Source organism: Manihot esculenta, chromosome 16 (assembly GCF_001659605.2).
Source record: "Manihot esculenta cultivar AM560-2 chromosome 16, M.esculenta_v8, whole genome shotgun sequence".
Classification (NCBI taxonomy): Eukaryota; Viridiplantae; Streptophyta; class Magnoliopsida; order Malpighiales; family Euphorbiaceae; genus Manihot; species Manihot esculenta.
This window is the reverse complement of record NC_035176.2, coordinates 675,031-695,462: the sequence shown is the minus strand read 5'-3', so window position 1 is coordinate 695,462 and position 20,432 is coordinate 675,031. Positions and strand designations below refer to the sequence as shown.

At 32.9% G+C, this 20,432-nt stretch overlaps 3 protein-coding genes across 17 annotated transcripts; all 3 read left to right on the top strand.

The window, feature by feature from the left end:
• The first annotated feature begins 1,290 nt into the window (after nucleotides 1-1,290).
• Nucleotides 1,291-3,918, top strand: LOC110603064. 7 transcript variants are annotated; one of them, XM_021740726.2, is made up of 3 exons: nucleotides 1,291-2,071; nucleotides 2,226-2,277; nucleotides 2,909-3,918. In XM_021740726.2, the coding sequence occupies exon 3, from the start codon at nucleotides 2,917-2,919 to the stop codon at nucleotides 3,499-3,501; it is 585 nt and encodes a 194-aa protein (XP_021596418.1). In that variant the 5' UTR covers nucleotides 1,291-2,071; nucleotides 2,226-2,277; nucleotides 2,909-2,916; the 3' UTR covers nucleotides 3,502-3,918. The 7 variants fall into 7 exon arrangements, with proteins under 7 accessions (XP_021596418.1, XP_021596416.1, XP_021596413.1 ...); XM_021740730.2 differs by lacking the exon at nucleotides 2,226-2,277 and having other exon boundaries at nucleotides 1,292-1,908; nucleotides 2,007-2,071; nucleotides 2,915-3,918; XM_021740728.2 differs by lacking the exon at nucleotides 2,226-2,277 and having other exon boundaries at nucleotides 1,292-1,908; nucleotides 2,007-2,071.
• Nucleotides 3,919-7,090: 3,172 nt separating this feature from the next.
• Nucleotides 7,091-15,167, top strand: LOC110604186 (probable beta-1,3-galactosyltransferase 2). 9 transcript variants are annotated; one of them, XM_043951972.1, is made up of 10 exons: nucleotides 7,091-7,446; nucleotides 8,372-8,429; nucleotides 8,847-8,890; nucleotides 8,985-9,236; nucleotides 11,591-11,663; nucleotides 11,797-11,917; nucleotides 13,925-14,012; nucleotides 14,096-14,221; nucleotides 14,300-14,459; nucleotides 14,607-14,879. In XM_043951972.1, exons 1-9 carry the CDS (start codon nucleotides 7,331-7,333, stop codon nucleotides 14,409-14,411), a joined length of 990 nt encoding a protein of 329 aa, XP_043807907.1. In that variant the 5' UTR covers nucleotides 7,091-7,330; the 3' UTR covers nucleotides 14,412-14,459; nucleotides 14,607-14,879. The 9 variants fall into 9 exon arrangements, with proteins under 9 accessions (XP_043807907.1, XP_021598013.1, XP_021598011.1 ...); XM_021742321.2 differs by having other exon boundaries at nucleotides 7,118-7,446; nucleotides 8,850-8,878; nucleotides 14,350-14,459; nucleotides 14,607-15,167; XM_021742319.2 differs by having other exon boundaries at nucleotides 7,118-7,446; nucleotides 8,850-8,890; nucleotides 14,350-14,459; nucleotides 14,607-15,167.
• A 2,592-nt stretch (nucleotides 15,168-17,759) lies between these two features.
• LOC110603755 (autophagy-related protein 8C-like) lies at nucleotides 17,760-20,304 on the top strand. Its single transcript, XM_021741645.2, has 6 exons — nucleotides 17,760-17,994; nucleotides 18,135-18,209; nucleotides 18,785-18,840; nucleotides 18,936-18,988; nucleotides 19,817-19,935; nucleotides 20,020-20,304. Exons 2-6 carry the CDS (start codon nucleotides 18,173-18,175, stop codon nucleotides 20,136-20,138), a joined length of 384 nt encoding a protein of 127 aa, XP_021597337.1. The 5' UTR covers nucleotides 17,760-17,994; nucleotides 18,135-18,172; the 3' UTR covers nucleotides 20,139-20,304.
• Nucleotides 20,305-20,432: the final 128 nt, after the last annotated feature.

The window sequence follows — 20,432 nt, the reverse complement described above, 5'->3', positions numbered from 1 at the left end:
TAGACCTCACTAATCACCCAACACAGAGCATTGGAAACGAAAAAGGAGTTAAGGGTGTGCTTATCTTATCAAACATTAAAATCAAGTGGATCACCCCTTCTTGGATGGTAGATATTGCTTCTCCTGTCTAATGATTGAAATGGGTTTTTGATAAGTTGATTTTCTTGTTCTCCATTGAAATCCTTGTAGGATTCCATATAAATCAATTAAGCTACTGAATCCTACAATGCAAAATCAATTAAGCCCCTTTGAATGTGACTTTTATTTTTATTGTGTTTGTAATTTTTTAAGATTTGACGATTTTACTAACACTGCACCTGCGGGACTTTTTAATTATGAATCTTATTAACATTCTTGGTTTTGACACAATCAAATTGAAAAATAAGTTACTTTTGAAAAAATAATTTTTTTAAAAAAAAATATTTATATAAAAATTATTTTCTATGAAATAATTGAGTTAAAAAAGGTGATCTTTTGGAAAGTGTACAAAAAAAGAGAGGGCATTTTATTTCTTTTTTTGAAGAAAAATATGTTATTTAAGTGTTCTTAATAAATTGCACAATTAACACAATATGGTTTATTAACTCGTTTTTTAATTTAATATATTTAAAAAATTATACTATGAACTTTATTTTTTTGAGAAATTACTTTATATAATAATTTTACATCATACTTTTAGAAATAAGATCTTTAAAAATGCATCCTTTAAAATATGATTTTCAAAAAAGTAGAGTATTTCGAATTTAAGCTTATTGATACGTTAGCCGAATTATAAGATGGGGGCAATTTGATTGCTAAAATTTTAAAATAAAATTTGTAGCCAAAGAGAAAAAAAAATAATTTAATACTTTTTCTTAGTAATAAAATAAAATAACATTAAATTTTTATTGGAAGCAAGCCAAAGAGAAACCTAATTGAAGAAAGGGGTAGGATAGAGATGATATTTTCTTTTTAGAAATTACTTAATACAACTGCTTTATATATAAAAGTTAAGTATTAATTATTTATAATATTATATTTATCTGAAATTAATATAATAAATAATTATAATAAAATTAATATATATAATAATTATATTAAAAAAAATTTATCTTTTAACGACCAAGATTGAAATGAGTAGTTTGATTTTTTTTTTTTTTAATGAGATTGAATATTTCACTTTCCTGCATATTTATTTTTAGCGGATAAATTTAATTTAAATATAATTTAGTTTAAACTCAGTGAGATGGAGATGCCTGTGATTATATATGGAAAAAAAAATTCCTGTTTTCTGTGTGCTGGAAAGCGAAGGCAGTAGAGATTAAAGCGTTGACCCACAACACTCATCTCAGGTCCTTGTCCGGAGGACCCTCTGAGAAGACCTCTCACCTTACCTCCCCACCTCCTGCTCGACCTATAATTGCATCCATAACCACAAACAAACAATAACAAACTTCTCTCTCTTCTCTTTCTCTCTCTGTGTTCTCTGGCATCTGTTCACTCTTATCCGCTGCTCTGTGAGATCCCCAAAACCCAGGAGAAGCATTGAAGAATGCAAGTTACACATAGGAGTTGAGTCACAGTTTGAAGAAATCGGACCACCACCTCACCACCACGTATCTCAATACACAGCTAAAAGCCACTTTACATTTACTACCCTTTTACAATTCTTTCCCCTAGTCCTAGGCACCACCCATTTGACAAAAAGCTTCAGTCACCTCTTTTTCATCTGCTCACTGCCCTAATGAGATGTGAATTGAAGTGAGTGAGCCAGACAGCCAGCCAGCCATTACAGGATAAGATCACTGAATTCTGTGACTATCAGCTAGGCTCTTCTCTAACCAATCACTTTTCACCACCTTTATAGTAATGTTATGCTGCATGCATAAAATCCCATTTCATGAAACCTCTCTTGATCGGCACCGAATGGTATTTTTTTTCTATAGTTGGAAAAGTCTCTGCTCGGGTATGACTTGTGTTTTCTGGGTTTGCTAAATGTCTCTCTCATTTTGCTTCCCAAAACCCAGCTTCTTCTTTCTGTGGGCGTCTGGATTTTAGTACTAGAGGCACCTAATACTGTGACCATTTCCAGGTAAGAGGATAAAAAGCCAGACTGTGGCAACTGAGATTCTAATCAAAACCCCATCTCATTTCTCTCTGGCTTTTCCTTTTCCATATCAGCGTTTGGTTTTTGATTAGGCCATTAAAGTTAAGAACCCCATTTTTTCTTGTCTTTTTCTTCTCAGTTGTTGCAGTGTACCATTTTAAGGCCCTTGAAATCTGTGACCTTCTTTGGAGGTATTCTTGGGGGCTCTTCAGTCTTCACACTTTTTGGCTTCTCTTCTCTTGTCCTGGTTAAGTTTTTTTAGGTTAATGTTAAGCATACCCATTAAAGATAATATCTTTGAAAAGCACTGCTTCTTTTGGAATGTATTGAAACAAAGGTAAGGTAGATTCCTGAAATTATTCCTTACACCTTCTCCTCTTTCTGATTCCCGATACCCAAAAAAATAAAATGGGTTTTATCTCATTACTATTCTAGCGTAAAAGATAGAAAAGGGTTGTAAAAAAAGATTTTATCCTTTGTTTGGATTCTTAATTGTAGAGAAAATAATGAGAAAATAAAGAGCAAATAAAGAGAAGAGAAAGAAAATTCTCAGTTTTTTCCTACTTTTGTCCCTTTTTCTTCTTTATTCATTATCACAATAAAGAAAATGATAAAAGTTCTTTTTTCTTTTTTAATTTTCTTTTCTCTCTATTTCCCATTTAAACAAATGGGTTAGTAAAAAAGAGCCTTCCTGTTTTTACTTTCTCCATCTATCTATTTATATGTCTAAGGAGTAAATCTGTCGTTGCTCACATCTTCTGTGCCTCTCTTTCTCTGCCTCTCTGCTCATATCTTGATTTTGTTTCCCCATTTTTATTTTAGCAACAGTAATGGCAGATTGGCATGGTATCATGGGCAAGGGCAGTGCGGGTGGTTATAGCAGGAGATCCATAAGTAGTGAAGATTTTGAAGAAGAAGATATATGGTCAGTTGTGAAGGAGAGAGAAGATTCAAGTCCCAATATGAGGAAATCCAAGGAGTACTACTCCTCTGCTTCTTCTTCTTCTGCATGGCGCCTCCATAGTGCTCCAAGAATGATCCCAAGAGCTAATCTTGCTAACCCACCAACAGCAGCAGCAGCGGTAACACCCCATGAAACCAAACTAGTTAAACAGTCATCAGCTCCTGTGAACATCCCTGATTGGTCAAAGATTTATCAGAAAAATACAAGAATGGGCTCTCCTAATGATGATAATATTGTTTATGATAATGGGTATCATAATGATGATGTTAATGACAATGATGATGATGAAGGAGATGAAATGGTCCCTCCACATGAGTGGTTAGCTAAGAAGTTTGCAAGGAGTCAAATTTCTTCATTCTCTGTGTGTGAAGGGATTGGAAGGACACTCAAAGGGAGAGATCTTAGCAAAGTGAGAAATGCTATTTTGACAAAAACAGGTTTCCTTGAGTAATTTAATTTCTTAATCACCATTTCAAAATCAAGTTAATATCATCATAGTCACCATTCATGACTACAGTATCTGCATCATCATTTTTATCATAAGGGTCCCATGTAACCTTTCATTTGTTGTTATTAATTACTGTTCCTAATATCATATGGTATGTATTGTATTATTCAGAGCTGCCATTTTTGTTGTGGGTTTTTCTTGGAAGAGAATAGAGGGCAAAAAAGAAAAAAGGAAAAAACTTTGGCAGCCTCTGAGATTTTGTCTTGTAGCCTGGTGGATTGTGTTTTGGGTAATTGTAGTGCACCTGTACCAGGATATGTGAAAAGGAATTAGTTAATTTTCATATCTCCCTATCTGCATCTGCCTTTGGCTGCTTTTTTTATTATTTATTAATTTTAATCTCTCTTTTCTGTCTTTTTCTGATTTCATTTGCAGCAAGAGTTCATGTTTAATGGTTTTTTTTCCTTGCATGTTTATGTAATAGTGAAATTTTTTATGAGGACTATTTAATTGCTTGGAATATTAAGTATTTCACTGTGATTTTTCCCCAATCTCTCCTTCCAAGTTCCAAGTTTGTGACACAATCTGGTAACTATTGAAGCTACCAAGTTCCAAAACAAGTGAAGGAATCTGCTGTTTCTGGTAGAAACCTTTTGGTTCTCACAAGGCCTTCATGAAAACTAAGCAAGCAGAAATGGAGTAAGGTATTGCATGCCAAATGGGTAAGCTTCTTGTAGCTTTTTTATTCCTTGAGCATGCCAGTGCTAGTCTTACAGATTCTTGAAAGCTACAAAGAACTCATGGCCTTCCAATGACTGAACAAGATTAAGAAAAATCAAAATTATGTCCATGATTGAACTCTTTAGCAAACAGAACAATGGCCACCCCACTATATTGTATGAAGTACAAGATAAGAATCGTCCTGCTTCTTGTCCTTGGACAGATTCTTGGTTCTATATAAATTGGTATATGATATCTACAAAACATAAAATTCAAAGATCTCAGAGCTCCACCAGATGGTTGAGTTTGTCCCTTTTGCCGACAAGAATAACAATTGGTGATCTTCTTTGCAAAAATTCCCCACTCCTTTCACTTCCCACCTCTTACTTTAACATGTTGAGAGCATCAAAGGACCACTTATAATAGCTTCTTTATTGGTTTCCCATCAACCCAAGAGAAAGGAAGTGTATTATAATTGATGAGTGGTTTTTCCATTAGGATTGGTGATCACTTCACTCCTTAATTTATTATTCCTTTGGACTTATTGCTTGGTAAGCTCCAAATACTCGTTTCTTTTCTGTCATAGATATTATCCAAGTATATATATATTTATATATTGTGTACAATTACTATTTGTATGATTACTATTGTTAAGTTATTTATTATTAACAGTGAATTTTTGGATAGCAATTTAAAGTGTATAAAATTATTCTAATTACACTTTTGTATCAAAAAAATGTTTTTAAAATTTAAAATAAGACGAAACTAATAAAATTTAAGAGTGTAAATATATATTTTCTATACACATCACATCGGCAAAGGGGATGCACCACCATATGCTAGTTAGCGTTGAAAGTGGATTCACCATTTGTGGTTTGTTGTTAGTACATGAAAAGGAGAAGAAAACTCTGAGATGTCCAAATGGATATTCGATTGCTTATTAAAGTACAATATATAAACTTTGTTGCTTCTACTTTTGTGTTTAGAGCAATCCAGCCATTGTTAAAGCTAGTCATGATTTTCTTTTTAAATTCTTTACAGCTAACCATGCACTTGGGATTCCTTGTTAATTCTTTTGCTATTGGGTAGTCGCTAGGCAAACAAATGGGCACCAATTTATCTTTAGTAATCCTCTCTTGTCATCATCTGCTGGTTGTACCTAAATTTGGGCGTCTCAGATCGATAGTATTTATGCTGTCCATGGCATTGGTTGGTCAGCTAAAGTTGAGGTCACCATTCAAATTCAAACTAATATTAATGATTATCGGATTGAATGGTTATGAGTAAATATATTTACCGATAACATTTTATTTTTTATGAAGACGATTTGGTGGGAATATAATTTAATATCAATTTAGTGTGTAAATGAAATCTAAATATATTTTTATAATCCATAACCTTTTTTATAAAAATGACGTAATTTTAAATGTGTTTGGATAATTAATTATTAAATGTGTATTGAAATGATTTTCCCTAGTATTTAGATTTAGAAATTTGATGTTCATATTAATTTTTATTTAATTCAAGTTTTATATGTCGGAAATCTATTATTTATAATAAATTAAATATAAAAATATGTTTCATGAAATATTTATAAATTTTTTTTTCTAATTTAAAATAGAAAAAAATACCTATTAAAATTTCAAAATGAAAAAATTGATAAATATATATATATATATATATATATATATTGTTTTGAGTAGTAATAATCTAAGTTTATGATAAATTTTTATTGAAATTGAGAATAATTTAAATATTAAAAGTAATCTTCAAGGCATTTATTTAGAATGCAAATTATCTTAATTTGTACATAATTTATTACCAAAAATATGCCACACTTGCGGCACATGCTCTAGCTCTAACTTAAAACTTCTAAATGTAAACAAATCCAGAAGAAAATTTCAAGTTCAGATCTTTCTAGTATCTAGTAGTATTTAGTCTAGATGATAAACGCTTGACATCAAATCTCAAACCAGCTGTGTTTTTTTGTCGAGCATAACTGCGGATTGGCTTAAGTTACGCATTGCTAGGATGAAACTGAACTATAATCTAAAACAGGTTAAATTTACAAATGAATTAATTTCACTTTCTGATTTTCTTGGATTTTCTAAACTTTGCTTTCTTTTTTATAATGCCAACGGATAGAATATTTTTGAATATTCAATCCAATTAAATTTTAATAAAACAAATTTAAATAATTATAATTAAATTTAGAAAGGATTTAAATTTAAAAAAATAATACTTATTATGAATTTGGATTGAATTTGAATTTTATATATAATGTATTTATTCGTTTATATAATTAATTAATTAAATATAAGAAAAATATATTTTTTATAATAATATTTATAAATTTTTTTATATATTTTTATTTAAAAAATTAAAATTAAATTTTTTTAAAAATATTAGATTTTTTAAATGAAAATTATCAATAAAAAATATTTTTTATATAAAAATAAATATATTTAAATTTATTCGGATAATAATAATTAAATTTAAAATAAATTTAAATCATTTAAATTAAATTTTAATTAAATTTAAAATAAATTCAGATATTAATAATAAATCAAAGACAAGTTTCAATAATTTAATTTTCTCCTATTCTTTTTTAAAGGCAACACAAACTCAATGTCTTGCTTTGTTTTCATAGGTTGTCACGCCTAGCCCAGATCCACCAACTCTCCAAGAAAGGTAGAAACTTTAGAAACCCACTGACCCGATCCACTGCCTGCCAGCCATCAATGGGACTGTTATTTTTTCTTTTTTTCTTTTGAGCCGACACTGTTACTGTTATTAACTAGTCTTTAACTCCTGGACATAAAACTCGTACATTTATGGTGGGTACTTAAGTAACTTTTGTCTGTAAGGATGGTGAAGTAATTTTGGGTATATTAAGATTAGCAGTCGGTTAGTGGGTCATTTCACTGCGCACCTCTCTCTCTTTCTCTCACCCTGTTAGAGGGAGAGAGTGTGTGTCTTAAAACAGACACTGTACAATTGTTTCTTGGCCTAAATATTTTGGTCCTCCATTTGTCTGATTTGTTTCCTTCTTGTTAATTCTTTTATTCTTTAAATTGTTATTAAAAGGAAGTAAATAAAAAGGAGAAGAGAAATGTCTATGAAGAGCAGAGCCGGAGGAGAGATTGCTGGAAAGATTATGACGCCAAGAAAATGGACTCTTTTCCTTTGCCTTGGCAGCTTCTTTGCTGGAATGTTCTTCACTAACAGGTATTTTGAGTATTGGGTTTCTACTGCTTCATTTAAATTTGTAAACTTTTCAGTTACTTTAATTGTTGCACTGACTGTGTGATGCATTTATGTCCACTTGGGTATCAATAAGTTATTGCAAATGGATGCATTTCAATGAGATTTCTTTAAGTTCTGTGAATTAACTGGTTCTTGATGGGTGGGTGTGCTTGTGAGTTAGATCAATGTGTTATATGATTGAAGTTGGCCTCTGAGAATTTCTTCAAATTTTAACCTGAATTGTCTTGTCGGTGTGTTCGATCCCAAATGCTACGAACAACTTTGACTTGAGTGTTGTAGAATAAATTGTCTGTTTTCCACTTAGTTCTTGAATTGGGAGATTTTGGAGTTAAATGCCAACCATTTCAGTCCTTACAATAACTACTATTTCGCCACCGACATTATCCAAACTTTTGGGTAAAAAGTTATTAGCATATTCTACACTCAGCAATCTAAGACTTTGTCTGGAGAGTTCAAAATGTTGCCTTTGCTGGAAATTGGGTCAAGAATGTTAGAAAAGGACCTTTTTTTTCTCACTCTTAGTTTGATTTTTCATTCCCTTAATTTTGGTTGCTCGGAAAATTGTGAAAAAGGAAAGGAATAACTTCTAAAATATCTTCCCATTTTCTCAGATCAGTAAGAATTCAAAACTTCACCTATTTAATCAGCTAATATTGCAGGCCTGGTTTAATTCTACATTTGGTTTTACGTTACTTTCAGTCACTTAATTCTACCGTTGTTTGTCCCAACTGTTAGAAATCTTTGTTTATTCTTTTCTGAGAATTTGGTTATTTTCTGATTTTTTTTTTTAACTACTCTCCTTTTATGAGCCTGTAATTCTTTAATGAGTAACAAAGCGATTCCTTTTAATGTGAACATTTTCATTGATCAAGAAATGTTTTATCAGGATATGGACAGAGCCAGAACGATTGAATTTAGAAACTGGGGATTGCAATATGAAGCATGTAAGTGCGCATATGCTTGCTATTTAGGTCTCACATGAAACTATGCAAATGGGTTAACATTGTTTGCTTGTTGGAACAAGTGCCTTTTTGTAGTTACTTTTGAGCTAACCATAATAATTCAGCACCCGGTCAATAAAATCCTGGAATTATTAAATTTGGTTTAATTTGGCTATTGGTTGTTTTCTCAAGGCATGCAGTTTTGAGTTCACAATATTGATATTTGTTCTTGTTTCAAAATCCCATGACTTTCTCTTATTTGTCTCGGAAAAGGTTGCGAGGATTGGTCTGTTAGCTTCTTCAAGTTGTTTTCTCTTCTAAAACTATCTTACTTATCATGAGATTTAGCTTTTCTTTTTATAATTTCCTTCTCTTGGAGTGTTAAATACAACCCTTTGCTTCATTATTTGCCCTTGTCAGAAGGTTGGAAGTCGCAAAGCTTCTGAAACCCAGTATGCATTCCAGTAAGCTCTGCTGATGCTGTTACGGTAAAAGTTCATATGTTTGAGGTCCTAATGATCTGAAAAGGGACCTTATTTTTTTGTGTATGGAATGCAGGACACTAGATAATGAAATATCAATTTTAGAGATGAAATTGGCAGCTGCTAAGGCAGAGCATCAATCTTTGTCAAATGACACCCCATCTGGAAACTCAAAAAGGAAATACTTTATGGTTATTGGAATCAACACAGCTTTTAGCAGTCGGAAGCGAAGAGATTCAGTTCGTGAAACTTGGATGCCAAAAGGGGAGAAAAGAAAGAAATTGGAGAAGGAGAAGGGAATAGTCATTCGCTTTGTCATAGGTCACAGGTAAGTTTTATGCCTCTCTTGCATGGCTGATGTTGTGGGGCGCTTGTCTGATTTACTTAAGAATCACTTGTCTATTGGTGGCCTTTCTTCCGCAATGACTACACATGCTTTCTTTGCCGTTATTACTGAATGATATCATAAGTCTGATAGTTTCATAGTTAACAGGTCTGGAAACTGATGAAATGATGAATTCAGGTTAAATAGTAGAATGAAATTTACTGGTTGTGTAGTGCTTTATCTTATTGTGGTTCTAAATAATTAGCCAATCAATCAATAAAAATAATAATGCCTAACAGATGAGTGCTTTGAGAGTGAAAAATTCGCATGAACTTGCACACATATTAGAAAATAGCGATAGAGAAAAGTGATCTACAAAATTTTACATCGTTTTTACATGGTTTGTTAAGTGTGCCTACATCCACAGAACCATTTGCTTTTTTCATTACTGAAAGAGCCTTAATTATAATAAACCAATCCTTGTGGACCTGTGATTTTTAATACAAATAGGATTCACTTGATCATTCCCAATAATAAAAAAATGCCAAAGTCTATCAAGTATCAACACTATACCATACAAATTTAGCCATAACTATACATGCTTTGAACAACTTCTTTACATACACTCAAACTTCTATTGAAGAAATTTATATTTACTAAATGTAATCCGACCTTAAACATGCCATGTTTAAAGTAAGGAGGACACCATAATCCTATTCCCAAGTCCAACCCTCATATTATAACAATTCGTTAGTCCATAGCTCAAGCTAGCTGTATTTCGATAATAACAAAACAGGATGGAATTAAATCTAATTCATGTACAAAGATATAGTCGAGACAATTTTCAAGTTGCTCTCGATGTTCAAAGTGACCAAGGACTGTTGGATCAAGTTCACATGGATTAAAGTGCACTGGTAAGATTGGAAGGTGTTAAAGATGTTTGAAAATGATTCTCAATTAAGTTTCTTAAGTTTTAAGCTCATAGGACCAATGCACAAAGATAGGGAGTAGTTGCTTTTAAAGATTCTTTTTTATTCAAAAGCTTAGAAATGTTTGAAGTCACTATTTTTAATGTGCTAGAAGGTCGAAATGAATCTTTATAAGGTTTTCTGAAAATTCATACCTTGGCCTGAAGCAAAAACAGTATGCTAATTTTGAAATTGGCATACTAATTTAGCTTTGGGTTCTAAGTGCATTTTTTGCATGGACATAAACAAAATTAGCACGCTAATATCAGTTCTGTGCAAAACTGATTCAGGCAGACCAAAAAGTAACATGTTAATTTCATAGACTTCCTGACCTTCCAATTTTTGCAAAAAACGAAAAGTAACGGCTAGTTTCTATTAAATCATTGTTACTTGATCTGTTTTTTTTACCCTCTAACGGCTATATTTCAAAATCCCATTATAAATCTCTGTTGTGCCTAATTTTAGATCATGAAAGCTAAGGTTGTAAACGTTGAACCGTTATAAATTATTGCGAGTGATTTTCTCTTCCCTTGCTCTTTACTTAATGTTAAATTCATGTGCTGCTCCACCTTAACTGAATGCAGTTTGTTTGGTAAAAACTTTGCATGCTGATAGATTGATTTCATGGTTTAATATGTCGATTTGATGCTTAAATTGAGATGAAAAGCTACCCTTTGAGTTATGAGCATATACCCTCAGCTATTCCCTGTTTTCTTGTCTCATATCAGAGCATATTTCACAAAATTGATACTATACTTTGTTTTATACTTGGTTATGTTTATTTGTTGCATATAATCACTACTTAAACACACACATACAATAGCTTAGCAAAAATTTTTCGGTAGGCTACAAGCAAGAGCCAACAAATCTAAATGTCTAATTCACCCCTTCTCTTGGGCGCCTGAAAGGGGCGATGCAATTCATGTTCCAAATAACATTTTTTGATATCTTATTGTTAATGTATAAGACAACATAATATCTTAGTCATGCATGCAATTAATATATAGACATTATAGTAAGTAATTTAGCATTTTGCTGATCAAATAAACCTTATTTCAAATTGTTTAACTTGTCTTGTCAAATACAAACCAAAAACCATAGATGAATGAAACTAAAGAAATTCTATGGCCAATACTGTTGAACTTGAAATGAGAACACAGTATCAAATGCATTATGTTGGGGAATAGGACCATGTCGAATTGCCATGGGCTTCTATGGAGTCTACACCCAGTTAGTCCACTCTGTAAAAGAATCAATAACTAGCTACATGAAATCTCATAGTAGCTTTGATGCCAAACATGTCGTGTACTTATACTTGCTATTTGTTGATTATATGGACATAGAGTTTGTTACAAAGACTGAATATTAACTAATATCTTTTATCTGTAGTTCAACAACTGGTGGCATTCTTGACAAAGCTATTGAAGCAGAGGAAATGGCACATGGAGATTTCTTGAGATTGGTGATGTTATTCTCTTCTCCTTGTCATTATATTTAATTAGCGTCATAGGTCTCCTATTTATATTCACATTTTGAATGATTTTGGAAATAGGTTGAGACAAATATTAAATGATTCTTTATTTCTGTCTAATCAGGAACATGTTGAGGGTTACATGGAATTATCGGCTAAGACGAAGGCCTATTTTACTACTGCCATTGAATTATGGGATGCAGAGTTTTATGTCAAAGTTGACGATGATGTTCATGTGAATTTAGGTAAAATTGAATTTTCAAGCTTCTATCTATGCTGAAAGGAGATGCATCATTATGTACTGAATAAATTGTGTGGATAAATTTTGGCACTAATATGTTATTTTACCTTATAAACTTGATCATTAGGTAACCATAATGGTGCTGCTTCAGGTAGTCTTGTTCAAATTATTACGTGTGGATATTTGTTCTTTGTTTAATGAGGTAGCATAAAATTGGCAATGAATATGCAAAAATTATGATGTTTAACAATCTATTCATTGCTTTACTTTAACATTGATTAGAAGAATAAGGCATAAAATTGGCAATGAATATGCAAAAATTATGATGTTTAACAATCTATTCATTGCTTTACTTTAACATTGATTAGAAGAATAAGCATGGTAATCATATCTGTTTAGAGGTCATTGATGAATTTGATGGGTCATTGCAATTGTACAATATCATTCTAACATTTGCTTCCTCCATAAGTAATGCAGCATGATAACTTTTTCATATGATTATTCTTTTCAAATTTGGTATTCCATGTTGAAACTTGACTGAGGTGCTTTGTACAAATACTTGATGATCATACAAGATTTTTAAACGTAATATCTGATAACGTATAAAAAATAGGACTCATTAAAATCATGACACGTGTATACAGAATTCAGAAGGGTCATGTGAACCTTTTCATCTGGTCCGATCGAGCAGCAGAAAGCCCGATCTATAAGGTATGGGAATTAGACCACCAACACCTCTGACCCTGCCAAGCGGACAGACAAATCTCTTCAAAGCTCGTACTACAATGAGGTATTGAATGCAGACGCGGTCGACCTTAGAGTTCGAGAGAGATTCCCTTCTTTTGGGTTAGATAAAGGACATATATACTGGTTGATCATTTTGATACCTCTTGCATCACGTCTTATTTGACGGGACGGAATGTCCTATTGCAGGCGTGTAATGCGGCTCATTAATGGTAAGCAGTCGACTAATAAATCACCTGTTTTAGCCTATTTTACTACACGTGCATTTATGATCCCGGTGATATATCAAAGAAACGACCAGCATGTTGGAGTTCGGCATCTTATTCTGATTTTATCAGGTCGTATTCGGCTCACCCGATCTATATAGAGGTGGGTTCTTGTTGATCACTCAGGTCGGCCGCGCCCACATTCAATGTCTCGTTGTAGTACGAGTTTTGAGGAGATTTGTTCGTCTGATGCGGGTTTTGGCATGGTCAGGGGCTGTTCAGTCGGACCGAATGAAAAAGTTCACATAACCCTGAATCCCGCATCCCGTGTACAAGTGTTATGATTTTAATGGGCCTTGTTTTTTTATATATTATCAAATGTCTTTTCGCTTCTTCAAGAGTTATTTATGACAGTCGGAGAAGGGAATTTAATTTATTGATTCGACGCCAATTGTTCATTTGGTAGATGCTTATAAATTTTGTTGGAAAGTGTGATCAGTTGAATTGATCAACTTAATATAGAACGAGCTAAGGGAGTAAATTTTATATTTATAAAAGCGAGAAAATTCTCGATGAATTATTTTCTCAATGTAATATGATGTAGTTTTACCCTTACTTTTGAAAGTCTTTTTATTGGAGGTTTTAGTTTTGGGAGATTTGATCTCGGTGGTTCTTTTTATGGAAGATCTGATCTTGGTGGATTTGACGTGTTTTTCTTTTGGAAGGTCTGAATTAGGTCTAACTGGGTGGTTTACCCTTCCAATACTTGTCCATCTGGTCTTGCCTTTCCAATCTGACTTTAGTGGTATACCCTTTTGAGTCTTTTAACGTTTGACTTGGTAGTCTTTCTTTTGGGAGATCTGACGACGGTGGTTTGATGAACTTGCTTCATCTAGTAATTTATTTGTAAATAAGTTTTTTATTTCTTGTAAGCATATCTTCTTATTTAATGAAATTGCTTTTGTTTCTTAATTGCTATTTAATGTTTGATTTTTTTTGTTCTTCACGTTATCGATATCTAACATGTCTAACTGGGTGTATCTGCTGCAAATTTACCACAGCAACACTTGGAATGGCTCTAGCTGCACACCGTACGAAACCACGCGTTTATATAGGCTGCATGAAGTCAGGTCCCGTAATTGCTAGAAAGTAAGCCGTTATATATGCTTTTTTAGTAGGCTTAATCAGTAGTATACGTTTTTTCTTTTTTTTTTAACTTTTCCATGAAATAGAGGAGTGCGATATCATGAACCGGAGTATTGGAAATTCGGAGAGGTAGGGAACAAGTATTTCCGTCATGCTACAGGACAACTATATGCCATATCAAAGGATTTGGCATCCTACATATCAATAAACCAGTGAGTTCCCAATTATCTAAATTCTTCGACTGATTTCATGTTGCTTATTATTGATCGAATGCTTTCATAAAATTGCAGAATATGCGCGTTTGATTGTCATGATAACTTTTGCCTTCTCATCATCTCAGGCATGTGCTGCACAAATATGCAAATGAAGATGTTTCACTGGGATCTTGGTTTATTGGTATAGATGTGGAGCATGTGGATGACAGGAGACTATGCTGTGGTACACCACCAGGTAAATTTGAAATAATGGCAATGCACACACTATAATACCGATAACTGTGGTGCTGTACAAGTTTCTTTCTTACCGTCGGCGAGTGAGTGTACAAGCACATGCAAATACTGAGTGCTTACTGAATGCTTGCTGTGATTTCAACTGCAGATTGCGAGTGGAAGGCTCAGCTAGGAAACATCTGTGCTGCTTCATTTGATTGGAAATGTAGTGGGATTTGCAAGTCTGTAGAGAGGATCGCAGAAGTTCACAAGCGCTGTGGTGAAGATGAGAATGCCTTATGGAGTGCAAGCTTCTGAGAGAGATCAGATCAGCTACTGTTCTTCCAAACTCAAGAAGGATTAGCTGGGAAAGTTAGTAACATATATGCCTACACTGGGAAAGAGAATGTAGGTAATACTAAGTTATAGAATCATATAGAAGAAAAGAAAAAGAAAGAAGACGACAATGACAAAGAAGACGAAGAAGAAGAGAGCCTGCTGGGGGTAAGTCCTCAATTTTGGCTGTGGAGGCCAACCCCAGATTCATTTGTGTAAGAAAGAATGAACAGAGGCTAGCTATAACAATCATTCTTTGAATGTTGGAGGGCCAAGCTGTTGGTCCTCTACCTTGGCAAATGAGAGAAATAATAAGCTGTAAATCTTTATAGGCAGCTTTTTTTTTTCTGCCTTTTGCTTCATAAATGATTATAGTATGCAGAAATGTTTAATATGTTCTCTTTTGTCATAATTTCCTTCACTTTTTCTTGGATTCTTCATTTTCATGCCTTGTATAGATAGAATGGTTTTAGTGAAAACAGGTAGAATGCACAAGCCTTTCGTGTCTGATCGCTTAGTGGAGCACCGATTTTCGCCCTGATGGCCCATTCGGACGACCACAGCAGACCAGAGATTGCCAAAAGAAATCCTTTAGTTGATTTTTTTATTAGCATATTTCGTAGTTTTATCCATTAGAGAAATTCATTAATTTCTCAATTTTTAATTTTTTTATAATATTTAATAAATAAAATTAACGGATAGATTAATTAGTAAATGTTTTAAAAAATTTTAAAATATTAGAAAAAATATTTTAAAATATATGGATTAATTTATAAAATTTTATAATATAAAAACTAAATATTAAATTTTCCATTACAAATCAGTAATCAAATAAAAGCAGTAACATTATATATATATTTTTACATTTTCTGAAATTTGGTTCATTATAAAGTGAAAAATATATTAAATAGTAAATTTATTTACACAAAAAATTTCGTTTATTTGTAATATAATTATTAAAAGAGCATTTAATAATGAAACGAAGAAGAAGATCGAATTCTACTTACTCGTCTCAATTTGTCAACAAAGCGGTTGACCATTACACCGAAAGGAACAATCAATTGCAGAGAAAATATTTATGTCTGCTCTCAAACTTCACCCACCACCATAAAGTCCCTTTTACACTTTTTTTTTTTTTTTTGATGAAACCCATGAAATGTAAATTCAAAAATTAATTTAAAATTATATATCATCTAACTAATTCGAAGATGATAATGCATTATTGATAAGAACAAAAATGTTAATTGAAATGCACCTTAGAAAAGAGAAAGAAACCTGAAGCAGAACCATACCTTGAAAAAGGAAGAGGTAGAAAATCAACAAGCATATACAATTAGAAGCAGAGTCATAAACACGTAAACTTTGCATGGCTGAATAGAATAATGAAGAGATTCACATAAATAAACTAATACGTGATATTGGCACGGCTCAATCAAACAACAAAGCTCTATGCATAGAGCACTGCTATCAGATTGAACCGCACCAATATCTCGTATTTTAGAAGAGAAAAACCACGCATACAAACTCCTGCAAGTCAAATAACCTGAAATTGGCAAAGAAAAAGAGATTAAAAAAGAAAAGGATGGATAACATAAAGAATGCAGAAAGAGAAGAAAGGGAGGTAGAGAGAAGATGGGAAGTGTGTTTTTGCAAGTGAAAGGCATTAATTAATGGGAGTGTGAATGAGGGGGGTGGGGTAGAGAGAAATTGGGGAAGGGGAAGGTAAGATGTTAAGCCTAGAAGAAGAAGTTATAGCATTGAATTTTCTACCAACCCAACAACAAAAAGGAGGTGGGTATATTAAATTTAAAGCATTGGAGACAATTTAAAAAGAGATCATTGATGAGATACCTTGAGCTTTCAATTTGTGTATTTATGAGGTTGAAGCGTGAATGGCATTTGAATTTCAAAAAAAAGCAAAGGAATTAAGTCTTCATCCACTTATTCCCTTAACTTATGAAAATTAGCTTTGGTGGAAGTAAAAATTTTCATTCGGAAACACTTTTGGTAGCAAAGGTAATTCAACTACCAAAATCATGCAATACTTGTTAAGAAATGTTATGGATGTTGATGCCTCAGGACACATTTGCATTTCAGTTAACCCTTAATTGGGTTAACTGAAATCCTAAATGATCTACAATTGATAATAGTGATTTCATGTCAATTATATGCTAACTCCATACAATGTATAAACTAGAACTTTCACTCCTTAAGCAGCCACTTTTTTTTCTCATGGTTGTTTTGTTGATGATGATGAAGAAGAACCCATATGATCAAAACTGAAAATTATCAAGTCACAGCAGAGAGAGAGAGATGGAGATCAAACTGTGAAGTGGGTAAAAGAATATGCTATGTTAATTAGGTTGTTTGCCATGGACCACAAGCTTTGGTATCTCATTTGTCTCCCTCATAACAGGGGCTAGAGCCTTGCTATGAGGGGATATTGCAGCAGGTGTCAGTGCCTGGAATGCTTTTATGCTTCTTCCAATAACTAGCATCAGCAGAAGATTTCAAATTATTTATAACCCATTTGTATTTTATAATCATCAAGAGGTTTGAAATCAAATTCGAAAACTTTACTTAGAGATAATTCAAAAAAATTAGAAAAAAATGATAAAATCTAGCAAGTAATCAATTAATATTCATTAATTTAAAAAATTATTAGAATTAAAATAAATTATTAGAATTACAATAAATTTTAAATTTTTAAATTTTAATCTAAAATTAAAAATTTAAATGTAAAAATTCGTAAAATTTGAATCTATGCCAATAGGCCAAAAATAATATCCATGGCTTTGGGAAGGAAGGAGAAAGGTAGGCCAACCGATGTTAGCCAGCCCATTGCTTAAACATTTAGGAATCCAAATGTCCAAAGCAGCAACAGATAATGCGACGCCGTTAAAGGGTATCCTCCCAGTGCATTGCTGACTCGGAAAAATGGATTTTTTTTTTTTTTTCCCTCAGGAAAAACGGAATTTACTTGAAACGGATGTAATCCAACCCATTCCAATATGGGAAGGCGAGTTAGTTACATGAGAATTGAATCAGAACGAAGCCCTAATAAGCTTCATCTCTGTTAATTGAAGATTAAAAGTTTTCTTTTTGAATACCCAATAAATCTCTGATATTGAACTTTTGGTATTCTTTTTCATATCGCGATTGGATCAATTAATTCTCTTTGCAGCTCTAATTTCCTCATCTAATTCTCTCGAACGTGTTGGGTATGTTATGAAGTTTCAGACTTTATACATGTTTCTGCTTGTGTTCTTGTCTTTGTTGTTTTTCTGCATAGTATTGTTTTTTTCCCCCTTTTCTGGACGAAATTTCTGAATTTTTTGAGTTTCGATGTTTCCTTTTTTAGAATTAACAGAGAGCTGTAATCGAAGTTCGACTGTCTCCATGGCCAAAAGCTCCTTCAAGTTGGAACATCCATTGGGTTCGTTTCTTTTCTTTCCTTTTTCATCTTCTTTTCTATGGCTACTCTCGATTTCTTGTTTTTATAGCCGGTTAGCGACTCGCGCTTTTCAGTATATGGCCTAAAGTTGTTTATGATATGCATAAGTATAACTTGATGAGAATTGTTGCAATGCCAAAAAAAAAAAGTAATTGAAGTTTTGGATGGCTTACATTGGTAATCAAATTTAGTTCTATTTGTATGATGAGTGTCCATTTTTTTTTCCAGTTATAATCTTGCTGGTCGATGGAAGATCTCTTTTCTGGGTTCCTAATGTCTTTTTCAGTACAACATGAATAGAATGAAATCAGAAATTCTAGCTGATATAGTGATCGTTCTTTCATAAACAAATACAGAATTTTTGCCCCTTTCATTTTTTGAACAACTATCTTCAACTCTTGTTTTTCAGTTGGTGAATCACTTCAACTCGGTGTATGAGTTATCTCTTTTTCATTTCCTTTATTACTTTATAGGATGTCCTCCAAATGTTCAAGACAAAACCATCACGATTCACGATTATGGTCTACTTTTTGTCTAACATCATGTTCACTGTTCAGAGAGGAGGCAAGCAGAAGCTGCTCGTATCAGGGAAAAGTATCATGACAGAATACCGGTAAGATTCTGTTTCTAAATTTCTGTCAATCTAGATTCCATCTCTTCCATTCTATTATATAATATGCTTATCATCCAATTGAGCATGTGATGCAGGTAATTGTGGAGAAGGCTGAAAGGAGTGATGTTCCTGATATTGATAAGAAGAAGTAAGTGGCATTGTCACTTTATACTCTCCTTCAGTTTAACATTCACTTGCGCATTGTATTGCACAATGAAGTTGTTACTTTTCAGGAACTCCTTGTTATATATCCTGCAGTATCCTGTTTAGCTGTATATTCATTCAATTCTCAGTACTATAATTATTCCTATGTAGCTTCAAAAGCATATGGCATTGTCTATTTTCATATACTTGAGGTCATATTTTGACAATGTATTTATGCATTTCGTTAATGGTGAGTCGGTATAACAGAGTTTGCTGTCAATTCATCCAGTGTCTTGGTAGACAACTTACTGGTATTTTGAGAATGATTAATGGAGACCATGAGGTCCTAAAGATTCACAGTAAATTTTATATATTGGTCATGATAGTAGCATTTACTAACATGATATAACATTTTTGGTGAACGTGAACAATGTTCAGATCATTCAGGCAAAGCTTATCATTGTTTCACTTGGAAATCAGCATATAAGAGGTTCTTATCTGGTTGTAAATTACATTTTTGGCACATGTCCTTTGCGTGCTATCTGTTATGGATGCAAGTTAAAATGCATTTGTATGTAAGAAAAATATAACCTTAAGCCTATGCAGGTTTGCTTGCTTTTTCATTTGTTGATTCAAAGATATGATTTGGCTTTAATGCATGCATGCCAGATATGAGGCCTAAATATTTAATACTAGATGCAACTATGCAGTTTCTTCACTCACATTTAACTTCACATTGTAGAATTCGTTAAATGGCCTTACCAACTCCATTTAATGTGAATGCTACTGTATGCTACCTTTGCTTTAATTTTCTTCTTTGTTTTGAACTCAGGTATCTTGTGCCAGCTGATTTGACCGTGGGACAGTTTGTCTATGTTGTCCGAAAAAGGATTAAGCTCAGTGCTGAAAAAGCTATATTTGTCTTCGTGAATAATACCTTACCTCCAACTGGTGAATAACATGGACTATAAATCCTTATCCATGAAATTCTATTAGAAATATTCTCGTGTTTGATAAAATCCTCTTTTGTTGCAGCTGCATTGATGTCTGCAATCTATGAGGATAACAAGGATGAAGATGGTTTTCTTTACATGACTTACAGTGGGGAGAATACTTTTGGATCTCACCAAGAGCAGCAGAAATTGTCTGTGTAAATGGAAACAGGAAGATGTAAATTCTCAGCTGTCAAGATTTAAGGCTCTATTTAGCTTATATATTCTTTTCTTCTTGTCTTGGATGTATGCTATTAAGGATGCTGGAAGAAGTTTGACTTGGAACTGAGTGGAATCATTTAAATTCTAGTGATCTTGTTTTCTTTCATTTGCAAATAATGTGTAACGTCTTCTATTTAGAAGCTTTGTGCTTCTTTGATTAGAAACAAAGAAATAAAATCTTATACAACTTGATTAATAAGAATCTTCCGTGTAGGAAAAGATATTTGACCAGAA